Below are 27,020 nucleotides of genomic sequence, written 5' to 3'. Positions count from 1 at the left end.
CTAGCATAGCCAAACCAATGGCCCTTCCAGTTAGCAGTGTCTGCCCTTCCCACCCCCTACCTCGGCCATACACGCTGGGGTCCTTGCACTCTTTGATGTCAGCTTTGTTGTCCAGGCTGATCTTCACCCGGCCACTGTGAGCCTTGTTGTCAAACGTGATCTGGTGAAGGAAGAGGAAGACTGCTACTGCACAGCAAGGAGGAAATGGGATGGCCAGGAACCTCTCTGGCTGGATAGTCCTCACCAGCCCTGCTCCTGCTGCAGGACTCTCACTCCCTTATTGTAGTCCTGCTCTGCCGGGCAGCATGTGCCAGCAGCACAGCTGGGTCTCACACTGACCCTCTGACGGAGAACCTGCTCAGCGAGCGGCCATGCAGAGAGGGTGCACCTGGCAGCCCCGCAGGCTCAGGGAGCCCAGCTGGGCTCCTCCTGACTCTCTGGGAAGAGTTCTTGGCTCAGACGCATGAGCCAGTTGGAATCCAGCTCCTGAGCTGGTTCTGCAGGGCCAAGAGGAATGAGCAGCAGCAGACTTCTTCGTCGCTTGAGTCAGCAGGTGGCACTGTGGAACAAGGGCAATTTCACAGTGTCTTTCCAGCTGAGAGCCCCACTAGAACTGCACCACGGCCAGAAACCTTGGCCTCCTCCCTGGCTTCGTCCTCCTATGTCATGGCTGCTCACCACCTCAGGGACTCAGCCCAAAGAGCTACCTGCCCTCGCTCGCTGGCCCAGGGGCACATCGCTCGGAGGAATTCAGCCTGAATTCCTTTGCTCAAGAGCGAGCGTTCCCTGACAGCGAGAGCGACCAGGCTGTGGGGTGGTCTCCCAGGAAGAAGGTAGTACAGGCTAACGGCTTGTCCATCTCTAACTCATCCCAAATTCCCATGCTTCCCTCAGGCAGCTGCAGCCCTGGGGGAGTGCTGCCTATGTATTTCTCTGGCGCAGGCAGGTGCAGCTCAGAGCTGGGCCAGGGTTACTCACAGTGATGGTGAAGGTGTAGCAGTCCGGGATCTCATTGTTAATGATCGTCTGGATGTTGATGGCCTTCAGTTTAAACTGGATGGTGACGTTAATGAGCCTGCAGGAGACAGTGATCAGACTAACAGGACGTCTTCGGAATGGAATGGACCATACCATTCAATCACTCCACGAGGGAGCTGCTCTTCACAGCAAGAAACTCAGCACCATACTGCCCCTTTCGGCCCAAAGCTACACAGGCCATCCCCCCTTAAGAAGCTGGTGTTGGCCCAATTTACAGATGGGGAAATAGCAACTTAGCTGAAATCACGGGAGCAGTGGCAGAGCCAGGAGCAGAACCCAGAATTCTGACTCACTGCTCCATCCCAACCACTTGATAACACAGCCTAAAGGGAAACCAAGGTAATGTCTTTACACTGCAGCTGGGAGGTATAATTTCCAGCTCAGGTAGATGTACATGCACTAGTTCTGCTCGAGCTAGTGCCTAAAAAGGCAGCCTGGCCACTGTGGCTTAGGCTAGTCATCCTAGTACAACCACAACCAAAATCCTAGGTACGGCTCAAACAACTAGCCTAAGCCGCCATCCAGGCCATGGTGGCCACACTGCTGTTTTTATTGTGTTAGCTTGAGTAGTGCATGTGTCACACCTCCCCGCTGCAGAGCGGCTGTATTCTTAACAATAACGCCATGAACATAACCGGTGGGCACTTTCTGAGCTGCCTCCCCGCACCAACACCGCCTCCTGCTTGTTAGTGCATGGGAAGCTGTCAAGGTTCCTCCCCCACTCTGAACTCTAGGGTACAGATGTGGGGACCTGCATGAAAACCTCCTAAGCTTATTTTCACCAGCTTAGGTTAAAACTTCCCCAAGGTACAAATTAATTTTATCCTTTGCCCCTGGATTTCCACTGCCACCACCAAACTTTAACCGGGTTTACTGGGAAACGTAGTTTGGACATGTCTTTCCCCCAAAAAATCCTCCCAACCCTTGCACCCCACTTCCTGGGGAAGGTTTGGTAAAAATCCTCACCAATTTGCATAGGTGACCACAGACCCAAACCCTTGGATCTTAGAACAATGAAAAAGCATTCAGTTGTCTTACAAGAAGACTTTTAATAGAAGTAAAGGAAACACCTCTGTAAAATCAGGATGGTAGATACCTTACAGGGTAATTAGATTTAAAACAGAGAATCCCTCTAGGCAAAACCTTAAGTTACAAAAAAAGACACAGACAGGGATAGTCATTCTATTCAGCACAGTTCTTTTCTCAGCCATTTAAAGAAATCATAATCTAACACATACCTAGCTAGATTACTTACTAAAAGTTCTAAGACTCCATTCCTGTTCTGTCCCTGGCAAAAGCAGCATACAGACAGACACAGACCCTTTGTTTCTCTCCCTCCTCCCAGCTTTTGAAAGTATCTTGTCTCCTCATTGGTCATTTTGGTCAGGTGCCAGCGAGGTTACCTTTAGCTTCTTAACCCTTTACAGGTGAGAGGATTTTTCCTCTGGCCAGGAGGGATTTTAAAGGGGTTTACCCTTCCCTTTATATTTATGACAGAAGCATTTTCCCCCATCCCATAGTTCAATTCAACAGGAGCCATCGCCTTCAGACTCATCCTGCTAGAACTAGGATGTATGTCTTTCAGCTCAAGCTAGTGGTATCTTCCCCAACCCTGCGCTCATTCACGTTATACAGTGGTCACCGCACACATCCTCAACACCACAGAGCTCCTAGGGCCCTATCACACAGTCCTCCAGAGCTCGGCCAGACCTTAGCAACTGTGCTCTCTCAATTGCTGAGTCCCAGATTTAGCAGCATGTTGAGTAACCACAGGGAAAGCAGAAGTTCTTGTAGACAATGCAGCAACAATGCCACTGTGCTAGCACAGGCTGAAGCAGGCCCCAGAGCCCACGTAAGAAGGAGAAGGGAAAAGAGGGACCCAGGGCACAGGAACAATGAGAATAGCTGGTTCAGCATTTCAGAGCCCAGCGGAGCACCCTGCCTCACATGCAAGAGTCCCTAGGAGCCACTGAACAAGATCAGGAGCTTCTCAGGATACTGAACTGTTCTGCTCAACTAAGGCTTCTGCTCTGCCTGTCAGCCTGCCCACCAGTGTCCCCCAAACTCAGCCCTGCCAGCCAGCTCTCACACCTGTTGTTCCCCCAACACACATACCAACTTGGCTCTGCCAGCCCCTACACCGGTCTCCCCTCCCACCAACTTACCGTCAGCCAGTGGGCCAGCACATCTGTCTCCCCATCAGGACCCAGTGCCAACAACCAGCCCACCCACCTGTCTCCCCCGCTCACACCCACCAACTCAACCCTGCCAGCCAGCCCACCTATGTCCCCCTTCCTGTCCACCAACTCGACCCTGCCAGCCAGCCCACCTGCGTCCCCCTTCCCACCCATGCCCTTACCTTGCCACAGATTTTAGCCACTTTTAGTCCCTCACTCACTCTCCATCACTCACAGGCCCAGGTTGCCCCACTGAGAAATATGAAGACGGTCCCTGCTGCACCCTACAGTTTCACCCCTCAGCTGGGGGGGCTTCTGTCTCTTACACTCATCAGGCCTCGTCTACACTACGGGGGGAGATTGATATAAGTTATGTGAATACTGTAGCTGAAGTCGCCGTGCTTAGATCTACTCCCCGCGGGGTTCGCACTGCGCAATGTCGACTGGAGACGCTCTCCCGGCGCTTCTTTTTCAGGTGGAGCACAGGCGTGGACAGCGATCGGCAGTCGATTTAGCGGGTCTTCACTAGACCTGCTAAATCGACTGTCGATGCATCGATCGCTGCGCATCAAACCTCCTCCCCCCCCACCCCGTTAGTGTAGACAAACCCTTAGTAATAATTCTGCATGCAGTGGGGTCTAGTGGATAGAGCACCGGCCTGGGACTCTGCCACTGGCCTGCTTGGTGACCTTGGGAGAGTCACTTGCCTCCCCATGCCTGTTCCCCTCTTATCCTGTGTCTGTCATGTCTACTCAGATAAGGCTTTTGGGGGCAGGGCTGTGCCTCACTAGGCGTCTGTGCAGCACCCTGCACAGTTCTGCGACGGGAACTGAGTGACGCTGTGGTGGGAGATGGTGCCTGCTTAGCAGAGCCCACAGAAGCAAATCAGACCTGTATGTACTTGAGGAATTGAGCTCAGGCAAGAGACTCTCCCCCTCTGGCTGAGGAAGTTGATTCATCTCTGTCCAGCAACACTTTTCATGAATAAGGCTGTTTCCACTACAAAGGCCCTAAATTTGGAATCATCAGAGCAGGAAACTCTGAAGAGCTGAAGCCACACATGATGCTGCATGTGCTGCCCCCGGGTAATGCTGCCAGGGAACTAACAGGGTCTCCCCTTCACCAGCATCAGACCCAGCCACTGCCTCAGTTTCACCCCCTTCGGCTCCCTAATAGTTTCCCAGCAACAAGTCTAGCCCCCTTCCCATGCTCAGCAACTTGTTCGCCCTTTTGGTTCGGGGCAATACACAGGGACTCCCTCCCAGCCACACTGGGAATCCCAGCCTAGACCCCACAGAAAGTGCCAGAGCCAATATTCTTCAACCCCACACTGTCTCAGCCAAACTGCTCCTAGACACACCTTCCCAGGGCCCCCCATTCCCCTCCCCGGTGTTGCTCCTGCCCAGCTTTTGCCTCTGGCTGGTGTGGACAGCTCCACAGAGTTAGAAGACAGCAGGGACCACCAGATCACCTACTCTGACCTCCCATGTATCACAGGCCACCAGCATCCGTACCATAAACCCAGCAATCCAAATCAGACCAAAGGATTATAGCCCACAGGGGACTGAGCCAGAGACAGAGAACCGGGCTCCCTCAGGTAATACTGCCAGCAACCCTAGCTTTGACCGCATCTCCTGTTTTCAGCAGTTAGCCGTGCCCTGCCCTTGGTAACAGAAGAGACCCCACGTCACTCACGACATGCCTGGAGAGATAAGACACTTACTTGTGAAACTTGAGCGTGAAGTTCCGGTAGCTGGGGTGGGGCTGCAGGGAGAGTGCCTCCACAGGCTGCAGGGGCCCGGGCATCCTCTCCATGGGGTCCACACCCAGGCAGTCTGCAGAGGAAGGGGAGACTGTCCTCAGAGAAGCAGCCCAGCCAGCACCCACACAGGGCTTACTGTCCCCTCCCCACCTTCCAGCAGCAAGGAAAGCTCCCACCTCCCACCCCCCCGACACACACAATGGCACCATTTGCCACATCAGAGACCAGCCCTGCCGCCAGGATGGAGCAAGAGAGGAACAGAACAAGGACCTAAGCCTGCTTTTCAAACAAGAGGCAGGAGCTAGTCTAAGCCAACCCACCCCTCGCATGTTTACAGAGCACTTTAGCATGGCATCTGTCCCGCTATGCCATGGGCAGCCATCGCAGGCCGGGTGCAACAGACATTCCCAGCAATCCCCTCCCCCGGCCCCGAGGAGCTCACATGACTCTCCCAAGGTCACCAAGCAAGGCTCCAGGGAGCTCACATGCCAAAAGAGTGCTCACCCACCCCACCTTGAGTTTAGTGTGAGCAAGGCCTTGGGTGCACTCCCCTTCCCAGGCACCGCTGGGGCTATAAGCCACAGGGACTCATTTTTTCCCCACCAAGGTGTGAGAAGACCCCACGGAGAGGCACAGGACAAGAGCCTAGGTAGAGACAGGGGCACAGACAGCAAGCCCACACTTTGCAGGGCATTGCCACCTTACCCAACTAAGCCCTCAACTCTGCCAGCCAGTCAATGCCTGTTGCCACCTCTTCAGCTGTCATGCAGCTTGGGCACCACCTGATACTCACAAGGCCAGGGTGAGCACACAGCTGACTGGGCAGTAGTAAGCACCAGCCCATGGGGCCCAGCAGAGAGATCCATCAGGGAGCCTGACAACACTCCAGGGACCCAGAAGCACAGAGCAGCCTGGGGCTCGCTTACCTGTGATGATCTTGGGGTCGATGTTGAAAGTGTCATTGGCAGGGTCGATCTGCCCCTTGCGATAGTACTGCTGGCACAGCGTGAGGGCCGACTGGTTCCTGCTGCACTCCCCACGCACGTAGGCGTAGCGCCCGATGGTCTCGTTAGGAATGGCCAAGTACTGGGGAAGGAGGAGGAGACTTTACCATCCTGCCCCAAAGCCTCCATGTCAGCAATGCTCTGCTATGAGCCATGGAGAGCCCTCTGTCCCAGCCCCACACCACTCCTCCCTCACTCCACTCATCGCAAAGGCTAATGCCCTGCAAATATGCGGATAGCCACTTTGTATCCACAGATATCTGCATACCATGTTTGCGGATCCGATGTGGATACAAATTTTGTATCCACACAGGGGTCTGCTGATGGATCCCTGCCCAGCCCGCTTAGATCTCCCAGGACCCCAGCGCGCTCCTCCTCTCACCTTCTCCACGGCATAGAACATGTGATCGTAGAGGTCCCTCTGCGTATAGACAGCATATGTGTCCTCCGACCCGTCCACATAGTCCTTCAGGAACAGGTGTTTGAAAGCAATGGTGTTCTCCTCCTTGAACGTCACCACCATCTGATTGCTGAGCCCAAAGAGGATGAGCTGCAGAAGAGAAGAGAATGAAACTACCTGAGAACGCTGCCCCTGGCAACAGCTTACCAATGGAGTGTGGCATTCTGTAGAACCACAAGTTTCACTCACTCGCACAGCCTCTGTTACACAGCTGCATCAGCCTTTTGAGTGTTACAATCTCATCTCAGTCAACCCAACCCAGAAGCTGGTTTCTTGAATCACTAGAACTACCTCCTTGGCTCGAACATTAAGAGCTGGAGGAGAGGAGCAATGACTGACAATCATCACTGGCAGCAGCAGAGCACTCTACGAGCTTCCACTGAACAGTACAATTCCACAGAGGACATATGGTTTGCGACAGCAGTAGTAAGTGGTGTTACATTAGGCTATTGGGGTCTCTGAGCATGGTGATGGCCCCTTTCTCTGCAATAAACTTCCTTGTTATTGATAGTGTTAGGAACTAAGTTGGAGTCATCTTTGAGGAGAAAGCCATGCTCCCCTCCACACTATGCCTTCTGCTTCAACATAGCTACCTTCCATCAATTACTGGGAAAGTGGGAGTAAGGAGAAATAAGGACATATATCATTATTAAACATCAAAGATGTCACATTTCCCCTTGTCTAACTAGAGCTACTCAGACTGGAACACAGGACAGCCAGACTGGATCAGAACCAAGATGCATCTTGCCAAGCACCAGATGCTGCAGAGGAGCAGGTGAGAATCCCGCAGTAGCAGGTGAGGGATATCGGTCTCTACCTAGGGCTCACACACGTCACTGGTAGCTGCAGATTGTCTAAAGACCTGAAGCAGGAGGTTCAATATCCCTTTCACAACACTTGTTATCAATTACAACTCCGGATATTATCGTTAGCTGTATAAATGTCTAGTCCCTTTTCAAATCTTGCTGAGTTCTTGGCTTCAACAACTCAAGGCAGAACTGTGGCACAGAGCTTCACAATCTGATTGCAAATTGACAGGTGGGAAATTCAAAGCTGAAAAGAGGATATATCTTTTCACTCAGTCATTATTTTAGGTAACAAGCCCAGTCTTTTCAGTCTCTCTTCATAGGAGAACTTTCCAGGCCATCAATCATTTTCAGTACCCTTCTCTGAACCCCCTCTAGTTCTTCAGTACCCTATCCGTTATGAGGTTCTCAGCACCATATAGAGTCCAGATGAGGCTGCACCACTGGCTAGATAAAGGTATTAGAATATTCGCTGACTATTCACTATCCTACTCTTTATGCATCTGCACATTATTTGCTTTTCTGACTGCAGCTGCACTTTGAACAGAACTCTCCACTACACGGTCTACAATGACACTCAAGTCCCTTTCCTGGGGAGAGCTAATTTACACCCACCAGGTGAAGCAGTTCAGATTTTTTCATTCAACAGGCTTTGCATTTATGAATATGAAATGTTATGCCACCATGCTGCCTATTCATCCAGGCTGGTCAGGTCTCTCTGAATCTCCCTATAGTCTTCTCCGGTTCTCATCAACCTCATCAAGCATAGAGAGGATTGTCCGTAAGGAACTTCAGAGAGATGCACAGGAAAGTTATTGGTGCTTAAATCTGTTGGTATAATGGCCCTGGAACTTTCTTCTGCAGAGCTCAGACTGACTGTACAGGGGAAGACGTTTGGTCTTTTGGTCAAACTCTTCTTGGATCACAGCTCACTAATGTGAACAAAGGACAGAATGGGGAATTTGCAGACGGCTCACAGGATGGTCTTATGACATCCTGTGCCTTGCAGTTTTCCACAAAAGATCCTGATATACTACTGTGCCTCACAGTCTCTCTACACTGAAATGTATTTCCTTTATAATCTAGTAATACTTTGGATCTTAGATTAGAATCAGACTAGGCTTGGCAACATGACTGACCACAGTCAAATACTGTCAAATATTCCAGCAAGAACAGGTGGCAGCCCACCCTACCCTTCTGATTGCATCATGGTACCATTCTTTCATGTTTTAAAACTTCATTATAATTTGCATTTTTCTGAGTTAAAATATCTCAAGTAACTTGGTTTTTTTTGTAATTAGGCATAAGTATCTAGAACTGAGTCTACTGGACACCATAAAGTCTTACTAACCAAAAAAAAAAAAAGTGTTACAATACGTTAGAGTTTTAGAATATTTGACCAATGCCTGACAGCTCAACTGACCAATTATTTCTTGACGGGGCCAAATGCCCTACCCTAAATCAGACAGCTACTCAGTGAGGTAAGGCCTTCCTCTTGACAAGGATTTTACTCCAGCTATTGCTTTCTTTTAAGTGTGTCTTTACGAACTGTCTTTATTCATTACCGCTATCGATGAAATCTTACCAGCTAGTGATATTTTTAAAGTTAAAAGTGCAGTTTTGCCCAAGTGACAAATGGGTTTCTGTACTCAGCAGATGTGGGGGAGGAAGTCAACCAGATCTGATGGCTTCAGAGAACACAAAGTTTGCTTTTTACAGAATGCCAGAGTGAGAAACTAGGGCTGTGTGTACACTACAGAGCTCACGCTATCATAGCTATGCCAGCATAGCCCCTTAGCATAAACATCCACGGGAGTCTTTCTACTGGTACAGGAACGCCAACTCGTCGAATATTAGCTATGTAAGAGAAGCCTTCTTCTGTAAGCATTGCTACCTCTACACTGGGGGTTTTGTGAGCATTGGTCTGTGGCTGGGGGAGGTGGCTTTTCCCCACACCTGTCAGATGTGGCTATGCTGGTACAAGTTTTAAGTCCAGACCAAGCCTAGAACAGTTTGTGCTCCCTCTTGCGCCTCCGAGAACAGTCACTCCCACCCACACAGGTAGTTAAAGAGGAGCTGCATCCCTTACCCAAATCTGGAGTCCCAACCCTCCTTTCACACCCTCCCTGGTGCCACTGTCCAAGGAAAGCTTCCCACGCAAAGTTATTTCAGACTGCCTGTTAGCTGCTGAAAGGAGGAGAGATGACAAAGTGAGATGGCAGAGGGAGCCCAGGTGGGAAACAGAGATGCAAGGAGACACCTAGGCAGGATGGAAGTAAATAACCTTGAACCAAACAAGACCAGTGAGGGGACTGGAAACAGGAGGAGACAGGAGAGGAAGATGACCTTTGCCACTACATTTGGATATGCTGGAGGGAAGGGGGAAGAGGAGATCCTGGGAGGCCCCAGAAGAAGATACTGTAGCAGCTGAGGTATTTAAAGCTCCCTCTGTCAGTGGATTTAAGGAAGGAAGTTTTAGTCACAGCTCAGAGATCTAGACTCCAGTATTTTACATCTAGGAGATGAGCTGCTTGCAGAGGGAGGCCTTCCTAGACATGAGGGTTTTCACAAGTTGCTTGGCTAGCGGCTATGTGAATATTATTCACCTTCCACCAACTGTTCTTCTCCCTGCTCTTAAGTGCTTTGGCTTTGCCCCTTGACATTGACACATTGATTGATACAGAGACATGCTCCCACTGAACAAGCTAGATGCAGAACTCACTGGGTGAAGATTCTCTGGCCTAGGTGTCAGACGAGATCATCATAATGAATAATTCACATAGCTCACCCTCAGCGAGGGCTACTGATGGGCAAGCTTGGGAAGGGATTTGAACAGCTGCTTTAGAAGCAATTCCAACATTTAGAGGAGTGCAGAACAGAACAGTTCAGGGAGGTTTTTAATCACATCACCCCCTGCATCCTGAGGAGTTACACAGGGGGCAGCCAAGTCCCTGTTTATTGAGAGCCTGGTGTAGTTTCAAGCCTATTGAATTGCAAAACTGTATTGTGCAACTACATGGAGCTTCAGCCCCCTTTAACGCCAGCTCCTAATAGCCACTTAAGGCAGAAAGGGGAAGAGTTAAATCCCCCATCAACACAACATGGAAGCTTCAAACACAAGGCAGGAAATGTACACACTGAGCTTCCAATAGCAGCGTTAATCATGTCACACTGCACATGTCCCAATCTTTCATAAGAATGGCCATACTGGGTCAGACCAAAGGTCCCTCTAGCCCAGTATTTTGTCTTCCAACAGTGGCCAGTGCCAGGTGCTTCAGAGGGAATGAACAGAACAGGTAATCATCAAGTGATCCATCCCAAGTCGCCCATTCCCAGCTTCTGGCAAAGAACTAGGGACACCATCCCTGCTCATCCTGGCTAATAGCCATTGATGGACCTATCCTCCATGAATTTATCTAGTTCTTTTTTGAACCCTGTTATAGTCTTCAGAGTAACAGCCGTGTTAGTTTCCACGGTATGCATCCGATGAAGTGAGCTGTAGCTCACGAAAGCTCATGCTCAAATAAATTGGTTAGTCTCTAAGGTGCCACAAGTACTCCTTTTCTTTTTGTTATAGTCTTGGCCTTCACAACATCTTCTGGCAAAGAATTGTTGTGTGAAGAAATAAAACCAAAAAAAGGAAGTAAACCTGCTGCCTATTAATTTAATTTGGTGACCCCTAGTTCTTCTGTTATGAGAGGGAGTAAATAACACTTCCTTATTTACTTTCTCCACACCAGTCATGATTTTATAGACATTTACCATATCCCCTCTTCATCATCTCTTTTCCAAGCTGAAAAGTCCAAGTCTTATTAATCTCTCCTCATATGGAAGCTGTTCCATACCCCTAAACATTTTTGTTGCCCTTTTTGTTACATATCTAGAGCACCCAGAACTCAGAGTCAATGGGAAGGTAGGATTTAGCCCATCTCATTTGCAAATGCTGGTCAGAGCATTAGATGTGCAGCGTGTCCACATTAACCTCGCTGACAGTCTTAAAGCAGGAGGTCCCAAACTGTGGTATGCATACCCTTGGAAGTACACTAGACATCTTCGGGGGGAATGCAGGAGAAAGTGTGTAATGGTGGATTTCATTTATTGCATTTTCATAATAGGCTACTCAGACAAAGCTTTAAAACTGAGGGAAATTGTTATATAAAATTCGTTAATTTACATCACGATGTTCCAATGAAAACACAGATACACAGAGACGCTGACATACAGAGCCCTCACCTCCAATCATTGTACAGCGTGGGTTCAGTTGCCCAGCCACTATCCAATCTAACTGAGCTCAGAACTTAGTCAGGGGTTTTTTTTTGGTTGTATAAGTCACATTATAAGTGAAATATGGACAGATGGCTAAAAAGAGGTAGTGTTAAGAAGTATCAATGATGAGACGGGCAGCTGATAGATCTGGAAGGGGGCATGCAATAACAAAAGTTTGGGAATACCTGTCTTAGGGGAAACTCAGGTTTAAAATAATTACAAAAAAGTTACCTTCCCAATATTATTACAACCATCTTTGCTTAATTATTCAAATTGACTAAATCCAATTTACTTTTCAGCAGAAGTGTGATAGTTCTCCCTTTTGCATTGCTCTCCACTTGCAAAATGAAGAGACCAGCTCATCAGTTTATCAAAAACATTTTGCAGAAGAGCAAGAGTTCCCGACAGGGCTCATTTTGATTTGTGTTTCCAGCCTCTCACGTGCTAGCACAGTGCTGCAATGGCATGGCTAAGCTGCAAGCGCCACAGGAGGACGACAGTTTTAGGAGGAGATATTTCTACTGATTTTGTGTTTTTACAAAACCTGAACTGAGCCAGCTGGGCCCCTTCCATTTTTGCAAGCCCGAGCAAAAGGAGGCAGCCTTCATGCTGCACTGATGGAGCTCTGTGCATTCAATGCACTAATCAAGGGGCTGTACGGAGCACACACTTACAGGGTAGATCCCGCTCTGCTGAACATAGTGTTCCAAGCCAGTTTTCAGCAAGGAAAGCAGTCAGATAGCCAGGCCACTTCCTCATGTTCCCATCATGAGGCTGACTATAGACCATGCGGTTTCAAAGTACTGACTTTCCTTTCAGCGGGCTCAGCCTGCATACAGAGCCTGCCTGAGTACCCCAACCTAGCATTACTACCCAAGAGCAAGCAGTGCCCCAGGCTGCCCGATATATCACAGGAGACAAGAGTTACCCTGAACAATGGAACCAGAAAGACACAGGCTCCAGGTTGCCACAGCCCAGAGTACAGTGCTTTTCATCTCCATGCCCCCCAGCCAGCCCCCCACACACACCTGGATGGTGACAATGATGATCTTGATGATCTGCAGCACCAGCTTGAAGGGTTTGCGGCCCTTGGCGCGGAACTTGTCACACGGGCTCATGAAGAAGTACTTGAGGCGCCTGCGCAAGTCTTCCTCCTCAGGCAGGAGGGAGGCAGAGCCCACGCCTGGCCCGGCCCCCCCATCCTGAGACCCATAGCTATTCACAGGGGTCAGCAGCCTCTGTGTCTCTGGGAGGGGGAGAGTGGAAGAGACAGGAATATAAATATAGTCACCATGGTCCTCACCTCACTGATGTAAGAGATGCTCCAGAGCCACTCACCTGCACCAAACCCTAGAAGGGATTTCAGATCTTGGCCAGATTTAGCCAGGTTTAGCTAGCTTGCTCTCTTCGCCTGCCTCCCTCCCCGCTCTCTCAAGCTCCAGCAAAATGGTTTGTCACATCAGCCTAACTTAACTCCACTAAAGAAAGATCTGAATAGTGGGTGATTGGAGGGGGAGGGCAAGACACTCACCCACCCTTCCACGGCCTTCGAGGAAACAGGTGTTTCTCAAGCAGCCTAAACCCCCAGGCTCAATAATCCTTACGACTGAACCCTTCACCATCTGTACATGAAACAAAATCACTTCTTCCCCCTTGATCCATCTGGTGTGTCCTCTGACAGGAGCCTCATGGATCCAGCCACTTTAGCTCCTCAGATTAGTCAGACATGATAATCAACAGGCCATAAGGATTTCTCATCAGGAAGGTGGTTTATTTACTGCCTGGCACTCACTTCAGCAATGACCTAGATACCAACTCCCTAGGGTTTGGCCAGATGATTTCATGTCTTCATAGGACTCAGAAGAAGCAATCCAAGATCATTTAAACACCACCCAGACAGTTGTTTGTAGCTCTGTAGAGCACCAAACAACACAGGGCCCTGCCCTAAGGAGCCTATAGCCTAGCTTTAGACAGGAGTGTAACAAACAAGGATGGGAGGGATTAGGGTTATAGCAGGAAGATCTCATGGTTAAGCAAGGTAACATCTTCATTATAGTTCGATCAGGCCACACAGCATTTCATGAGACATCAAGAAGAGGAGCTCCATCAATTCATTCCAAGTCAGTACAGCTCTAGAACCAAGGAGTAAGAGACCCTGTAGGATCAGGCCATTGTTACCCCAAAGGTCCAAGTGCATGTGTGTTTTGTTCTGTGATATGGTCCCTTGTCAGAGGAGCTTTCTGTATCAGTCCTGGCAGGGGAAACGGGCATAACTGCAGTGTCACCCCAGCACGTACACTAGGATAAGAGCCCAGACTCCCTCCAGCCATGGAGACTGAGTCCTGACCTTAGTTTCCAGTGAAATTCTCCTGCCAGGCCTTGACTCACTCGTGGCAAGTAGGAAGCTCTCTCAGAGGCCTGAGGAGGAGTGTGGGGTATAGGAATGGAGACAGACTCAAGTCATCCATTTCTACAGACTTTTCGGTTTAAAAAAAAAAAAAGTCCAATACTTAGGGTTGTGAAGAAACTTTTCCGTACTGAAGCCATGTTGGCAGGCAGCTCCAGCACCACCACAGCTCAGAGCTTTCCCTAGCAATCACAACAAGAGTAACAAGAGGTTGAAGAGGACCAGTTCCACGATTCAGAACCCTCGGGGAGCAGAGGAAGTTATATGAGACCTGCTGCTCGAGAAAAAGTCCTGGCACCCCAAGCGCTGGAGCAAGTGCAATCCAAAGGGTCCTTCCCCACCACCAGAGGAAAAAAAAAAATTAAAAAAGGAACACAAAAGCCTTAAGGGTGGGGAAGGGGTAGAGTAGTTGAAGCCCTCCCCCCAGCGATCAGGAAAATGAGGGAGCAGGTGAGACACACACCCTGGGCACATACACCCTGGCCACCAGGACTCTGAGGAAGAGTGTTAGAGCTACAAGTCACTAACTGGACCAAAACATAAAACACCCAGGCGTCTGGGAAGGTTAAGGAGAACTGTTACAGATCTCTGGGTAAAACCACCACAGCCGCAGGACGTGCAGAGGCCCACCAGGCCCTCAGAACCACGGACAATAAACCTGACATGGAAACCGGGAGACACAGCACCCTGCAAACCCCGAGACGGGCCACCCTGCAGCAAGACAGAAGAGCGGTGGGGACAGGTCCTCTACGCCACTGTCCAAACGACGATCTCCACTTTATGCCAAGCGAGCAGCAGCCCAGGAAAGCTGATGCTCAAATGAGCGGGTTCCTCTCTAAGGTGCCCCAAGTCCTCCCGTCCTTTTTGCAGACACAGACTGACACGGCTGCGCCTCTGAAAACTCTTTCAGGCCACGATGGAAGACGAGAAATTCTCCAAGGTGGAGAGCGGGCCTAAGCCGGTCCAGCCGTGCCTGGCCCCGCGAGAGAGGAGCGGGCCCCTCAGCCAGCCCGCGCTGCCGAACTCCTGCCGGGGCCAGGGGACGGGACGAGCCCCCAGCGCCCGCTCCGTTCTCCCCCTGGCAGCCCCGCAAAGGGCGGGGAAGGGCCTCGCCTCCCCCAGCGGCGCGAAGGGGCTCCAAGCAGGGTGAGAAGCCGAGCTGGGCGGCGGCGGCGCCCGCTCCCCGGGGAGCGCGCAGCAAAGCCGGGCTGCGGCCGGCCTCTCCCGTCCCTTCGGGGCCGCCCGGGCCGCCGGTGCCGCGGGTGCCCGGCCGGCTGAGCCAAGGAACGGGGCGGGCTCTGCAGCCGCGGACTCTCGCCCGCCGGGGAGCTGAGCGGAGCGGCCCAGAGAGGCGAGCGGGGGAATCGAACCCCGGGCGGCCTCACCTGCGGAAGGGCGGCAGGCAGCCGACATGGCGCGCGCGGTCAGCTGTCCGGCCGGGGTTGACGCGGCGCGCGCGGCCCGCCCCCATCACGTGCAGGGCCCCGCCCCGCCTCCCCTTCACGTGACCCGTCTCGCCCCACGCGCTCTGGCAGAGCTCCCGCTCCCGCGCGGCTTCGCGCGCCTTGGGCGGCCTCTGACCCCGGCTCCTCGGGCACATCCACCTCTCTCCCCAGGGCGCAGATAGCTCAGTGGTTTGAGCATTGGCCTGCGGAAGCCAGCGTTGTGAGTTCAATCCTTGAGGGGGCCATTTAGGGATCTGGGGCAAAAATTGGGGATTGGTCCTGCTTTGAGCAGGCTTTGAGCAGGGGGTGGGACTAGATGACCTCCTGAGGTCCCTTCCAACCCTGATATCCTATGACCTCCACGGCCATGACCCCTGACCCTCAGGGGCTATGGGCTCTGCGCCCCACCCTGCTCCTGCCGGTGTGGTGGGCCTCTGGGCCTCTTGTGACACTCTGATCCCACCGGCACTAGACCCTGCCCCCAGCACAAAGTGGTCCTTGGCAATGGGCTCTGCCCTCCTCCCGTGATCCTAAAGGTCTCTGTGACCTCCTGACCACATACAGTACCTGCAGCTCTTGTAAACCTCTTTCCTGATATTTGTAACTCTGTTGGCACCTTGTTGGGCTGGGCCCTGGTGATGCTGGCATGTGTGAAAATCAGCTGTTGGGTGGGCAGCCAAGCTTCAAACTTAACTATGGAGATTGACACATCTGTTCATAATTCACTCTCCTCTAGCTCTCTTTCAGCACCACTGCTGTCCAAGTGTCTCCTTGATTCTTTCCAGCCATTACTGAAGTTGTTGAATAAGACTAGATGTAACATAGCTTATTGTAAAAAGAAAAGGAGGACTTGTGGCACCTTAGAGACTAACAAATTTATTTGAGCATAAGCTTTCGTGAAATGGAAAATGCATCCGACGAAGTGAGCTGTATAAGCACGAAAGCTTATGCTCAAATAAATTTGTTAGTCTCTAAGGTGCCACAAGTTCTCCTTTTCTTTTTGCGGATACAGACTGACACAGCTGCTACTCTGAAACATAGCTTATTGTGGCACCCCACCAAACAGCTCCCCTGGTGAGATACATCCCTATTTATTATTCAGTTGTTGTCCATTAGCCAGATTTCAGTTCAAGGGCCAGTGCTTAAACCCAGAACTCAAATTGGAGCATAAACAGTGTTATATCCATAGCATGCACACATAGGGTGACCAACATTCTAATCGCACAAAACCAAACACCCCTTCCCCGGCCCCTGCCCTTCCCCTTCTCCGAGGCCATACCTCCCACTCACTCCATCCCCCCTCCCTCCATTGTTCATTCTTCCCCATCCTCACTCGCTGATTTTCACTGGACTTGGGTAGGGGCTTGGGGTGTAGGAGGGGGTGAGGGCTCCAGCTGGGGGTGTGGGCACTGGGGTGGGACCAGATGTGATGCTGTATGGAATCTGGGAAACACTTTAGGATATTATGAATATCAATATTGTAAAATTACAATGAGTTATGCCAGATATGCTATATAAGATATCTGCCAAAATGTTATAATTTGCCAAATATGATAATCTCATTTATCTGTTTGTATCACTTTTGTATTTAAGGTTATAGATATGTATGTATGTCTGTATTACAAAACTTGTGCTATGCTTCTGGGTGACACCCCCAGACAGTTTGACATCAGCACTGCCTAGCCTGCTTGATGGCCCATTAAGGACCATCAGCTATACAGCTGACCCATTGAGAGAAGGCAGATACACCTTATGACTCAGCAAGGCAGGCAGGGGCATGCCTATGGACAGAACTCTATGGGCTTGGCTACACTTGCAGGTTAAAGCGCACTAAAGCCACTCACTCCCCGTCCACACTGGCAAGGCATGTAGAGCGAGCGCTCTGACTCCATGGCTAGAGCGCTCCTGGTAATCCACCTCGGCGAGAGGAATAACGTTTGATGCGTCTTGGCGTCAGTGTGAACAGGGTGTTGTATTACTGCACTCTGATTGACCTCTGGAAACGTCCCATAATCCCCTTAAGTCAAGTGGCCACTCTTGTCGTTGTTTAGGAATTGGCTGTAGGAATGCGGCTATGCCCTTTCAAAGCTTCGTTTCTGACAGCCGGCATGCTTATCTGCCCTGAGACAAAGCAAACATTACTGAGGAATGCTGCTTGCTTTGAGTGAGTGAGAGAGAGGTGGGGGAGAGGGGGGTCTGAACTTACAAGACAGCATGCTGACACACTCTCAGCACTCCAAAAACCCACTCTCTCTCCCCCCACATACACACAACACACTCCCTGTCACACTCCACCTTACACCCCCCCCCCACATTTGAAAAGCAAGTTGCAGCCACTTGAACACTGGGATAGCTGCCCATAATGCACTGCTCCCAAAGCCGCTGCAAGTGCCGCAAATGTGGCCATGCCAGTGCGCTTGCAGCTGTCAGTGTGGACAGACTGCAGCACTTTCCCTACTGCGCTCTCTGAAGGCTGGTTTAACTCAAAGCGCTCGACATCTGCAAGTGTAGCCATGCCCTAAGGCTTCCAGGCCATGTGCTGGGCAGTTTGTGTTTGGAACAAAAGGAAGCACAGGCTGCATGTGGCAGCTGCATCTTCTCCATTTTCTCTTCAGTCCTGCTTCTTACCTCCGGAGGAACTTTGCTACAAACTGAAGCTCTGAACAAAGGACTGAATGACCCTTCCAAGCTGTGGATGTGTTCCAGAGGGACATTCAAGCTGGAAAACTCACCAATACTGCTGGGAACCTGATATATGGACTTTGAAGTCTTTGTATGTATGTGACTGCTTTACCATTTAACAACTCTCTTCTTTTTTCTTTTTTCTTTTTAATAAACCTTTAGTTTTAGACACTAAAGTGTTGGCTGGCAGTGTGGTATTTTGGGTATTATCCAAACCTATTCTGACCTGATAACATGGCTAGTGTAACTATATATGTGCTAGTGTAAATGACCTGGTAACAGATTTCAGAGTGGCTGACACTGTGGGGTCAGAAGAACATTTTGTATATGTGAGCAGAGTTGTTTAAATAACTTCTCAGTGTACTGGACCTAGGTGCTGATTGGGAGCCAGAGACTGGAATGCAAAGGGGGCTGTGTGATTTCTTTTTTTTGCTTCTTGATAACCAGTGTGGGGGATCAGAAGCACAGTTTGTGACTGGTTGGGGAGTTTAAATGTCAGTGTTACCCCTCAGTCTTAGGAGGATCTGCTCTTCCAAGAAGGAGGAGTGCTAGGCAGAGACGGGCTCCACCTAACGAAGAGAGGGAAGAGCATCTTCGCAAGCAGGCTGGCTAACCTAATGAGGAGGGCTTTAAACTATGTTCACCAGGGGAAGGAGACCAAAGCCCTGAGGTAAGTGGGGACGTGGGATACCAGGAGGAAGCACGAGCAGGAGAGCGCAAGACGGGAGGGCTCCTGCCTCATACTAAGAAAGCAGACAAACAGCAAGTTATCTCAAGTGCCTATGCACAAATGCAAGAAGCCTGGGAACCAAGCAGGGAGAACTGGAAGTCCTGGCACAGTCAAGGAATTATGATGTGATTGGAATAACAGAGACTTGGTGGGATAACTCACATGACTGGAGTACTGTCATGGATGGATATAAACTGTTCAGGAAGGACAGGCAGGGCAGAAAAGGTGGGGGAGTTGCATTGTATGCAAGGGAGCAGTATAACTGCTCAGAGCTCCGGTATGAAACTGCAGAAAAACCTGAGTGTCTCTGGATTAAATGTAGAAGTGTGAGCAACAAGGGTGATGTCGTGGTGGAAGTTTGCTATAGACCGCTGGACCAGGGGGATGAGGTGGACAAGGCTTTCTTACGGCAACTAACGGAAGTTACTAGATCGCAGGCCCTGGTTCTCATGGGAGACTTCAATCACCCTGATATCTGCTGGGAGAGCAATACAGCAGTGCACAGACAACCCAGGAAGTTTTTGGAAAGTATAGGGGACAATTTCCTGGTGCAAGTGCTGGAGGAACCAACTGGGGCAGAGCTCTTCTTGACCTGCTGCTCATGAACTGGGAAGAATTAGTAGGGGAAGCAAAAGTGGATGGGAACCTAGATGGCAGTGACCATGAGATGGTTGAGTTCAGGATCCTGACACAGGGAAGAAAGGAGAGCAGCAGAATACGGACCCTGAACTTCAGAAAAGCAGACTTTGACAACCTCAGGGAACTGATGGGCAGGATCCCCTGGGAGAATAACATGAGGGGGAAAGGAGTCCAGGATTGCTGGCTGTATTTTAAAGAATTCTTATTGAGGTTACAGGTCCATTCCGATGTGTAGAAAGAATAGTAAATATGACAGGCAACCAGCTTGGCTTAACAGTGAAATCCTTACTGATCTTAAACACAAAAAAGAAGCTTACAAGATTGGAAGGGGAGGTCCCGGACAACTGGAAAAAAGCTAATGTAGTGCCCGTCTTTAAAAAAGGGAAGAAGGAGGATCCGGGGAACTACAGCCAGTCAGCCTCACCTCAGTCCCTGGAAAAATCATGGAGCAGGTCCTCCAGGAATCAATTCTGAAGCACTTAGAGGAGAGGAAAGTGGTCAGGAACAGTCAGCATGGATTCACCAAGGGCAAGTCATGCCTGACTAATCTAATAGCCTTCTATGACGAGATAACTGGCTCTGTGGATGAGGGGAAAGCAGTGGACGTGTTGTTCCTTGACTTTAGCAAAGCTTTTGACACGGTCTCCCACAGTATTCTTGCCAGCAAGTTAAAGAAGTATGGGCTGGATGAATGGACTATAAGGTGGATAGAAAACAGGCTAGATTGTCGGGCTCAATGGGTATTGATCAACGGCTCGATGTCTAGTTGGCAGCCGGTATCAAGCAGAATACCCCAGGGGTTGGTCCTGGGGCTGGTTTTGTTCAACATCTTTATTAATGATCTGGATGATGGGATGGATTGCACCATTGCACGTTTTACCTAAGTATTCACATCTTTTTAAAGAAAACCTGATAAGTGGAGAGAACATTATGAGTGTTCTGACACTTCAAGGATGGGAGCTTGAAGCTTAAACATATCCTTCAATTGTTCCTTTTTTGCAGGAACCAGTCTCTTTATTTTTGGACTGGTACTAAGTACATTTGTATTCCATAGAGATTGTTTGGTATCTTTACAAATATGGGTCAGATTCTCAGCAAGTATAAGTGATTTCAATGGAGCTATGTTGATTTATACCATCTAAAGATCTAGTCCACAGTTTCTAAATGGGATGGCTCTAGGGATCATGTGGGGGAGGGGGAACGGGGAATCATCACCTGGGCTGGAGTGGCTCCAGGAATGGTGTAGAGGGCAGGGATGGTGATGATTGGGGGGATCCAAATCTGGACTGGGACGACGCCAGGAATGGAGTAGTAGGGAGAAGGGGTCCCAGCCTGGGCTGCGTTGGCTTTGGGGACAGTGCAACTTCTCAGTAAATATGACTGAGATCATTCAAGGGATTTGAAGGTTGTTGGATCTCGTTCTGTACATGCCTCATAGCTCCAATGTGTGCCAGGAGCAGCTCTGAAGGAAAAGGAACAGGGTTCTTTAAAATGGGAAAACAAAGGGTTATATTGCAATTATATTATCTTGTTTCTTTTCACATCACAGAATGAGATGTCTTCCTTTGCCCAGCAGGGCCCCTGGATGAGCAGGGAAGCAGCAGGATTATGCCAACAGAAGCACCAAAATGTGAAACCAGAGCTGCAGAGCTGGCTGGGAGGTTTCACTAGGCTGCATAACACTCTGCTCTCTGACCTTGGTGAAACCTATTGAACTACAAGGCCTGATAAACAGTTAGAAGACGAATTATCTTTGAAGATTCAGTGCCTGTCCCCTGTGGGCTATGAGCTCCTGATCTAGTGCTCTGTTGCTTATGGGGCTGACCCACCTATCAGCCAGGCGAGGCTCTATATTCTCTAAGTTAAAAAACATTCAGGCCTTTCTTTTTCCAGTAAAATGGATCAAATAACCCAGCATCCTGGGAGCAGGGCAGGCAGAGCCCTTAGCGCCACTCCCATCCCAGCTGTGGGGCCCAGCACCCCGGGAGCAGGTGGGCAGAGCCCTTAGCATAAGCCCCATCCCAGCCATGGGGCCCAGCACCCCTGGAGCAGGGCAGACAGAGCCCTTAGCACCAGACCCATCCCAGCCGTGGGGCCCAACGGCTCAGGGCTGAGCCTGGGCCTCTCCTCGGCGGGAGCACAGCAAGGGTCTGAGGCTGAGATAAGGGGCAGGACATGAGCTGGGCACAGCTGTTTCCGCTGCCCTGGCTTGATAGAGCTGTGGTGACACTGGGGCTCCTGGCCCAGCTGTGTGGAGCGACAGGCCAGCGATAGCTTGTGGGGCCTTCCTGTGCAGGCCCAGAAACAACACCACACGTAGGCACGTGCCCCTCCCCAGCCTTGGTGTTACCGGCTCCACCACCCTCACTGCTTTGTGCCTTGCCCTGCGCTGCCCCATTAGCGTTGCCAGCTCTGAGGTACAAATGCGAGGACATCAGGGATGGTTCTGATTTCACAGCACTGGCCAGCTGGCCTTGTGTAATGAGCACCCTGGCACATTTTCTGGGACAGCTACCTCAAAAAAGGGAATGATCCTGAGAAACCTGGCCAGGTGACAATCCTAGCCCCAACCGGGAGCAGCCCCGTCTGGGCCTGCCCCCGGCTGTTGTCCTCCTGGGTAAGTGCCTCTCCGATCTTCACGCCTGCATGGCACATGGATGGGCCAGCATGGTGTCTCACGCGGGGCTGTGTGCCCTGGCCCAGCAGCACAGCTTACTCTGGGTGCAATGACTTAGCAGCTTACGGTCCATACCCCTCTGTACAGGAGACGGCAGCAGCTCAGTGCACGGGCAAGGCTGGGCACGTGTGATTGAAAGCCAGGTCCTCTGCATGCATGCCACTCCTCTGATGCCCGGCCTGTCTCGAACACCCATCCTGCCTCCCTGGGTGCTCTTCTTGCCCTGAACACTCCAACTGCCATGTGTGTCCCACATGCTCCCTGTGGCCTGGGGGCTCACCTGTGAGGTATGTGGTTCCCTACAGTGCTCCACTCACAACCTATGTTCCATCCCGGCTCCCATGCACTCCGCCATCCTGACTTGCCCTCTGCACCTGGCACCCCCAGATGCTTTCAAATTCTCCTCTCACTCCAAAGCGTGTAGCGGTTTTCCAGGCTCTCTGCTACACCAGACCACCCCTGGGCTCCTTCCTCTTGTTCCCAGTTCATCTCTGGTGCTGCCTCTGGACTTCCTGCAATATGAACGAGTTCAGACTGGGGCATGGAGGGCAGATCCCAGCCACCACCCTCCTAGCTGGCCGAGTGCAGGGAATAGATTCCCAGGCACCCCCACAGAGCAGGGGTAGGCAAACTTTTTGGCCCAAGGGCCGCATCAGGGTGCGAAACTGTATGGAGGACCGGGTAGGGAAGGCTGTGCCTCCCCAAACAGCCTGGCCCCCCGCCCCATCCGTCCCCTCCCACTTCCCGCCCCCTAACTGCCCCCCTCAAAACTCCCAACCCATCCAACCCTCCCTCCCCGCTCCTTGACCCCTGACCGCCCCCTCCTGGGACCCTGCGCCCCTAACCGCACCCCCCGGGACCCTACCCTCTAACCAACCCCCACTGCTCCCTATCCCCTGACTGCCCCGATCACTATCCACACCCCCGCCCCCTGACAGGCCCCCTGGTACTCCCATGCTTATCAAAGTCCCCCGGTTCCCCATCCCCTGACCGCCCCCCCCAGAACTCCCAACCCATCCTGCTCCTTGTCCCCTGACCGTCCCGTCCCAGGACCCTCCGCCCATAACCGCCACCCAGGACCCCACCCCATATCCAACTGCCCCCTGCTCCCCATCCCCTGACTGCCCCCCCCGAACCTCCGCCCCATCCAACTGCTCCCCGTCCCCTGTCTGTCCCCCGGGACTCCCTGCCCCTTATCTAACCTCCCCACCCCCTTACCATGCTACTCAGAGTGGCAGGACTGGCTTATTAGAAAGCCTGGGAGGTGGGCGGGTGCAAGTTGTGCTGCGCGCGTGGCCGCAAGGCTGCAGGGGAGTGGGGACAGCAGGCGAGGGGCTGGGGGCTAGCCTCCCTGGCCAGGAGCTCAGGGGCTAGGCAGGATGGTCCTGCAGGCCGGATGTGGCCTGTGGGCCGTAGTTTGCCCACTTCTGCCACAGAGAGTGTGGGGACTGGCCATGCTTGCTGGGGGATCATCCCTCTGTTCCCATGGAGAAGGCTTGAATTCTAGGTTCTTTCTAGGAGAATAGGAATGGCACCCCCCTTTGGAGTGTAAACCCAACATTATACCGTCTTGCACTGCACAGGGAACTGTACAGTGTAAGTTCATTAAATTCGCCCCCTTCCTCAATGTGGAGGAAGATACGCAACAGCTTTCTGCTCCCCAGTTAAAATTTCCACACACTGGCTTTAGACACAACAAAAACAAGTTTATTAACTACAAAAGATAGATTTTAAGTGATTATAATGGATAGACCACAGATCAAAGCAGATTACCTAGCAAATAAAACAAAATGCAATCGAAGCTTAATATACTAAGGAAATTAGACATAAGTAGCAAATTCTCATCCTAAATGTTGTTTTAGGCAGTTTGCAGAGATTCTTGAGGGCAAGCTACATTCGCAGCTTAAAATCCAGGTATTCCTTTCACAGGCTAGAAAACCCTCTTGCCTGGGTTCACACCTTCTTCTCATGTTCAGTTTTTTGTTTCTCAGGTGTTTCCAGCAGTCTTCTTTCTTGGGTGGGGAGTCAGTGAAGAACAAACCATAATAATGTCACTCCCCTGCCTTAAATAGCATTAGCATATGGTGGGAACCTTTCGTCTCCCAGTTTGATTCCCACACCTGGTCAGTGAAAAAACACTAGTATCCTATGATGGAGTCTAGTACCAGGTGACTTGGTCACATGTCTCTGTAGGGCCATAGCGGCCATGACTCAGAGGCTGTAGCATCCTCAGGAAGGTTCCCCGATGGGAGATAATCATCTTCTAAGACCTATTGTTCTCCCTAATGGCTCTTCTCAGCCAGCCATCTAGACAGATTGCATTCTGCCCAGTGGGTGTTCTGCAGGTGCAAACACATTTGTAATAGATCATAAAATCATAGAATATCAGGGTTGGAAGGGACCTCAGGAGGTCATCTAGTCCAACTCCCTGCTCAAAGCAGGACTAATAGCCAACTAAATCATCCCAGCCAGGGCTTAGTCACACTGGGCCTTAAAAACCTCTAAGGATGGAGTTTCCACCACCTCCCTAGGTAACGCATTCCAGTGCTTCACCACCCTCCTAGTGAAAAAACTTTTCCTAATATCCAACCTAAACCTTCCCCACTGCCAACTTGAGACCATTACTCCTTGTTCTGTCATCTGCTACCACTGAGAACAGTCTAGATCCATCCTCTTTGGAACTCCCTTTCAGGTAGTTGAAATCAGCTAGCAAATCCCCCCCTCATTCTTCTCTTCCGCAGACTAAACAATCCCAGTTCCCTCAGCCTCTCCTCATAACTCATGTGTTCCAGTCCCCTAATCATTTTTGTTGCCCTCCGCTGGATGCTTTCCAATTTTTCCACATCCTTCTTGTAGTGAGGGGCCCAAAACTGGACACAGTACTCCAGATGAGGCCTCACCAATGTCGAACAGAGGGGAACGATCACATCCCTCGATCTGCTGTCAATGTCCCTACTTATACATCCCAAAATGCCATTGGCCTTCTTGGCAACAACGGCACACTGTTGACTCATATCCAGCTTCTCGTCCACTGGAATCCCTAAGTCCTTTTCTGCAGAACTGCTGCCTAGCCATTCGGTCCCTAGTCTGTAGCGGTGCATGAGATTCTTCCATCCTAAGTGCTCTGCACTTGTCTTTGTTGAACCTCATCAGATTTCTTTTGGCCCAATCCTCTCATTTGTCTAGGTCCCTCTGTATCCTATCCCTACCCTCCAGTGTATCGATATCTCCTCCCAGTTTAGTGTCATCTGCAAACTTGCTGAGGGTGCAATCCACACCATTAATGAAGATATTGAACAAAACTGGCCCTAGGACCGACCATTGGGGCACTCCGCTTGATACTGGCTGCCAACTAGATATGGCGCCATTGATCACTACCCATTGAGCCCGACAATCTAGCCAGCTTTCTATCCACCTTATAGTCCATTCATCCAGCCCATACTTCTTTAACTTGCTGGCAGAAATACTGTGGGAGACCCTGTCAAAAGCTTTGCTAAAGTCAAGGAATAACACGTCCACTGCTTTCCCCTCATCCACAGAGCCAATTATCTCATCATAGAAGGCAATTAGATTAGTCAGGCATGACTTGCCCTTGGTGAATCCATGCTGTCTGTTTCTGATCACTTTCCTCTCCTCTAAGTGCTTCAGAATTGATTCCTGGAGGACCTGCTCCATGATTTTTCCAGGGACTGAGGTGAAGCTGACTGGCCTGTAGTTCCCCGGATCCTCCTTCTTCCCTTTTTTAAAGATGGGCACGACATTAGCTTTTTTCCAGTTGTCCAGGACCTCCCCCGATCGCCATGAGTTTTCAAAGATAACGGCCAATGGCTCTGCAATCACATCCGCCAACTCCTTTAGCACTCTCGGATGCAGCGCATCCGGCCCCATGGACTTGTGCTCGTCCAGCTTTTCTAAATAGTCCCGAACCACTTCTTTCTCCACAGAGGGCTGGTCACCTCCTCCCATGCTGTACTGCCCAGTGCAGTAGTCTGGGAGCTGACCTTGTTCGTGAAGACAGAGGCAAAAAAAGCATTGAGTACATTATCTTTTTCCACATCCTCTGTCACTAGGTTGCCTCCCTCATTCAGTAAGGGGCCCACGCTTTCCTTGACTTTCTTCTTGTTGCTAACATACCTGAAGAAACCCTTCTTGTTATTCTTAACATCTCTTGCTAGCTGCAACTCCAGGTGTGATTTGGCCTTCCTGATTTCACTCCTGCATGCCCAAGCAATATGTTTATACTCTTCCCTGGTCATTTGTCCAATCTTCCACTTCTTGTAAGCTTCTTTTTTGTGTTTAAGGTCAGCAAGGATTTCACTGTGAAGCCAAGCTGGTCGGCTGCCATATTTACTCTTCTTTCTACACATCGGGATGGTTTGTCCCTGTAACCTCAATAAGGATTCTTTGAAATACAGCCAGCTGTATAGATGCATAGACAATATTCCTAACTTCAGACACAAAAATGATACATTCATATGAATAGGATAATCATATTTAGTAAATCATAACTTATTCAGTGATATCTCACATGACCTATCTTGTTTAAAATATATCATCGTTATGCCATAATCATATCATAACAACACCACTATGAAGAATATGAGATGTAGTATCACAGTATGCAGATAGGAACAAAGAATGTCAGCCATACTCATAGGATGGGGGACTCTACTCTGGGAAGTAGTGACTTTGAAAAATATTTGTGGGTTGTGGTGGATAATCAGCTGAGCATGTGCTTCCAGTGTGATGCTGTGGCCAAAAGGGCTAATGCATACACAGGGGACTCTTAAGTAGGAGTAGAGAGGTTATTTTACCTCTGTATCTGCCACTGGTGTGACTGCTGCTAGAGTGCTGTGTCCAGTTCTGGTGTTCCCAATTCAGGAAGGATATGTATATATTGGAGAGGGTCAGAGAAGAGCCACAAGAA

At 50.5% G+C, this 27,020-nt stretch overlaps 1 protein-coding gene across 1 annotated transcript in view; it reads right to left on the bottom strand.

Moving 5' to 3' along the window:
- Positions 1 to 15,344, bottom strand: part of LOC144277435 (mucolipin-1-like) — a 31,390-nt gene extending 16,046 nt beyond the window's left edge. The window contains exons 1-7 of the mRNA XM_077838181.1: positions 15,306 to 15,344; positions 12,542 to 12,759; positions 6,364 to 6,531; positions 5,904 to 6,063; positions 4,939 to 5,050; positions 979 to 1,075; positions 61 to 160 (exon numbers count right to left, since the gene is read on the bottom strand). Coding sequence (XP_077694307.1) covers positions 61 to 160; positions 979 to 1,075; positions 4,939 to 5,050; positions 5,904 to 6,063; positions 6,364 to 6,531; positions 12,542 to 12,759; positions 15,306 to 15,333 — 883 coding nt within the window. The 5' untranslated portion in view covers positions 15,334 to 15,344. The remainder of the gene's footprint in view (positions 1 to 60; positions 161 to 978; positions 1,076 to 4,938; positions 5,051 to 5,903; positions 6,064 to 6,363; positions 6,532 to 12,541; positions 12,760 to 15,305) is intronic.
- Between the last annotated feature and the right edge of the window lie 11,676 nt (positions 15,345 to 27,020).

This window comes from Eretmochelys imbricata, chromosome 20, assembly GCF_965152235.1.
Source record: "Eretmochelys imbricata isolate rEreImb1 chromosome 20, rEreImb1.hap1, whole genome shotgun sequence".
NCBI classification, from domain to species: domain Eukaryota; kingdom Metazoa; phylum Chordata; order Testudines; family Cheloniidae; genus Eretmochelys; species Eretmochelys imbricata.
Note: the sequence above shows the minus strand (reverse complement) of the source record. Positions and strands in the feature narration are given on the sequence as shown.